The sequence below is a fragment of the Eschscholzia californica genome, unplaced genomic scaffold, assembly GCF_041429995.1.
Source record: "Eschscholzia californica isolate CP2 unplaced genomic scaffold, dmEscCali1.0.p SCAF_1, whole genome shotgun sequence".
NCBI lineage: Eukaryota > Viridiplantae > Streptophyta > Magnoliopsida > Ranunculales > Papaveraceae > Eschscholzia > Eschscholzia californica.
Window position 1 is genome coordinate 13,039,814 of NW_028238198.1, and position 3,932 is coordinate 13,043,745.

The 3,932-nt window shown below is 35.2% G+C and overlaps 1 protein-coding gene across 1 annotated transcript; it reads right to left on the reverse strand.

Moving 5' to 3' along the window:
• Positions 1-712: 712 nt before the first annotated feature.
• Positions 713-3,437, reverse strand: LOC147564244 (S-adenosylmethionine decarboxylase proenzyme-like). Its single transcript, XM_086644746.1, has 3 exons — positions 2,902-3,437; positions 2,419-2,564; positions 713-2,304 (listed from the first exon to the last, which is right to left on the reverse strand). The coding sequence occupies exon 3, from the start codon at positions 2,110-2,112 to the stop codon at positions 970-972; it is 1,143 nt and encodes a 380-aa protein (XP_086500872.1). The 5' UTR covers positions 2,113-2,304; positions 2,419-2,564; positions 2,902-3,437; the 3' UTR covers positions 713-969.
• Between the last annotated feature and the right edge of the window lie 495 nt (positions 3,438-3,932).

Sequence of the window (3,932 nt, forward strand, 5' to 3'; positions counted from 1 at the left end):
CTCTTTCCACTTCAACAAAAATACCTTAGATGCCAGTGTATATAACAAAAATGGTGAGTGCATTTAAATTTCCCCAACAATTGATTGTTGAGAGAAAGATTTCATATTCTATAGTTACTCATGAGGTCTCAAACTTTTGTTGGGAGATCCTAGTGGGAAATGCTATTATTCTTTATATGAATTCGTCTTCAAATCTAGATGTCTCTCGAGAAGGCAATCTTGCTACCTCTATTGACTATTTACATCTTGCACAAGTCTTTAGAATATTGGTTCCTCTAAAGGGATGGCTAGTTATTTTGGTAAACAGAAGAACCAAAGAGTGGCCTTTGGTGACACCCAAGATTCACAAGTAGTCTGGTTAGACATCTTAACTGTCCCAATCGGTGGGGAGCGGGAGACACGAAACTAATAGAAGAGAACTGAAATAATTACGAGAACGACAAAACACCTAAATCAACATTTAAATAATAAATACTTATATTGTTATTTGAGAGAATCATAATACATTATAGTGAATTAGACTCCTTAGAACCTTAGCAAGTCTAATAAGCTTACGTTAGACTTATATCATGTGATATTCGTGTATACGTCTAAACTTACGTTAGACTTAGCAAGCCGGATCATGGCATACTATAAAACTATACATAACTTTGAAATAATACAAAGAAAAATAATATCTAAATCAAATCAACATCTAAAACTCATAGGATAATTACCCAAACAGATGCATTGTTCATTTATTTTGAAGTATATAGGTATCCCCAAAACAAGCAACAGACTCGATCGACAACTTGAAATTAAAACAATAGCACCATACTCAAACAAACAGATAATAGACCAACATTGACCTGACTCGATAGAACTGACTCTTGACTGACTCGATATAACTCTGACTCTTGACTGACTCGATAAAACTCTGACTCTTGACTGACTCGACTCCTTGACTTTGACTTTTCCTTGACCAACCAGCTAAGCAACAGAAAAGAACCCACATTTCTTGATTTCATTCTCCAGCACTACATCTTCCCAGCAATGAAGAGTAGATTTTGGTGAGGACACTGCGCACTCCTTCTCCATCTTCTTGAAACACTTGTACACAATGCACCCCCCACCTGCTAATTCCTCTTTCACACCATCCTTGCACGTGTACCCACACACGTTTTCATTTTCACCCCACGTGACATTTTCATCCTCGCACGTGATCGCCACAGAGAACTCAGCCGGACCAAAACATTTCAGCACCCTCTTGATCAACGGTTCAAACTCAACCGAATTGGTGTCAAACCCCATCGCCTCGTAACTTGCATAGCTAAATCCGTCCTCCGGTGTCACGTGAATTGTCGACAAACCTGAGCCGTCGATTGCATTCATAGAATAACCACATGGGTCAAAGTCAAAGTCGCATATTTCAGATTCTGGTAATATTTCATTGATTCCGGACAATTTCGTCATTTCCTTAGCAGTATAATCTTCCGATTTTTTGAAAAAAACGGATGCCCGTTCTTTATCTAATCCAGTCATGCACATCTCGAGAGTAACGACACCCGTTCGATTAGGTTTTCCAAATGGAATCTTCGATGCCGAGTAAATATGCCAGTTACGATTCGGAACGTTCGGATCGCCGAGGATATAAGCTAAACCACCAGATGGTAAATTACCGAAATACCCATTAAGAACAGCGACTTCTTCAGAGAAGTTTCGGTGTGGGGAAGGTTGGGCATCGGGGAAAATGAAACTTCCTCGCGAGTATTTGACGGAGAAAACAGAGAGACTGAGTGACTCAGCGAGTTGAAGAATCGGTGGAATAGCTAAGAGCAATTTAGTAGTTCCACAAGTCTTGATTATGATCTTCAAAGGGTAAATGAAAAGACTTGACTCGGATAGAACGTACGAGTCAAACACCGAGTTTGAAAGTTGAGAAACAATTGTGCATTTAGCTGCATCAAGAATTGAATCGATTTGGGACCGAGTTAAGGATCGTAAACCGAGTCCTTGTGGGTCAGTAAAAATCGGTGCTTCAGAAAAAGTAATTTCAAGACGTTTTTCAAATCCTTCGAAACCAATTGCAGAAATTGGAGGTGGGTTTTCAAAAGTATCCATTGAAAGAGTCATTGAAGAAGAATGAGATAAAATTTAGAGAGAGAAAGGGTTTTTCTTTGTTGGGTTTCTGAGAAGAAGAAGAAGAAGAAGAGAAAGCAAGAGAGTTTTTTATTCGCAGAATTGAAGAAGACACAACTGAAAAGGGAAATCCTAATCTACTGAGTGAAAGTTTCTCAAGACTTATCAGGATGGTTTCCTCACGCACTGTAAAAGAAGAAAAGTTAGAGAGAGAAAGAAGAAGATTAGAATCCATGAAAATTCTAGAGAGAGAAAAACAGAGAAGGTAAAATTAAAAAGGGGGAAGGGTTTGAATCTTACGTTAGAGTAAGCAGCAGATCTGAATTTCTCAATTCCTCCGTTTGGGCGAATGTCTTCAATGCAGTATCCAAGGGGAGCTTCGTATTGTAAAGAACTATTACTACTCTTTTTACCACCTTTCGACTCCATTAAAACATTCAATTTTCCTGCAAATTAAAAACCCAGATCAAGAATCAAGATTATTACTATGATTTATGATAATATTAATCTTGCATGCATCAAAACCATATTTAAAAATTTCCACAAAACCCTAAAACTAAATCAATACCCAAAAACAAAAACCAAAATCAAACAAGAAAGAACGAATCAGAAATCAAATTAGATCAAGAAACATTGATTCAAAAATCAAAGGGGAAATTTTTAATTTCCAATAAAAAGCATACAAACAACATGAGATTCATTCAAAACCCAGATCGGATTCAAAATTGAAAAACCAAAATCAAAAGAACAGAATTTGAAGAAGATGAGAAGAAAAGAACTTACAATAACAAATTGATTAAAAGGGTAATCTTTATAATGAATAGAGGCCTCAATCTTTTTTCTGCAACTACAATATTGAAAAGTAGATTCACAGAAGAAATAGGCCACAAAATTGTCGAAAAGAAATTCTTGTTTATAAAGAAACAAAGATAGCAGAGAGGAGGAGAGGTTTTTAAGGAGTAGAGAGAGAGAGAAAGAAGGGTTTTTCAGAGTGGGTGTGAGGTAGAGGAAAGACGGAAGGAGAATATTTATAGGAGAAAGGAGGGATTGGAAATAGAATCGACGAGGCTCAATTTGTACAGCTGGCGTTTTCTGAGGCTTTTTAGGACTCTTTTGTTTTCTTTCTCTCTCTAAAATAGATTCTCTTTAACCCTAATTTTCATAGGTTTAACCAAGTGTTAAAACAGTGGTTAATGATTTCCCAAATTTCTCTCTTGTCTTTTTCAAAAGAAAATGACAAAAATATTTAATATAGAAATCTTACCTCGTATAGCAACAGAGAGAGATGTCAGATCCTTTTGATTCAGATGAGTATCTCTAAGATTTTCAATGTAAATAAATTTCTTAACTTTACTCACATAGAATCCTCTCACCATATTACAATCACAAAAATCTTTAACCACTCTAAAATTTATATTTTCTCTAAATCTACAAATTTTATGATCACAGGGATTCTGGACATAAATCATAAATGATTTTCTCTTTTACTGAGTCAAAAATAACATATGTTAATTAAGAATATCTACTAGAGTATATCATTAGTTAATTAGGAATATCTAAGTGAAAAGAAAATTTAAGGGGTGGTGTTAAAAACAATTGCCTGTTACAAGTGGGTGATTTTATTTAACATCAAGATTGTTTTTTCAGATAAACTATATGTTTTTAGATTTTCTAACAAGTAGATATTGATCCTTATACGTGACTCGTTCAAATATTAGAGTGATAGGTTAGGGAATGTTTATATACTTTTTTTTATTTTTTGTTGAAATAATGTTTATATACTTTGCTGGAGATTTTTTTTCTTCCTAAAAATA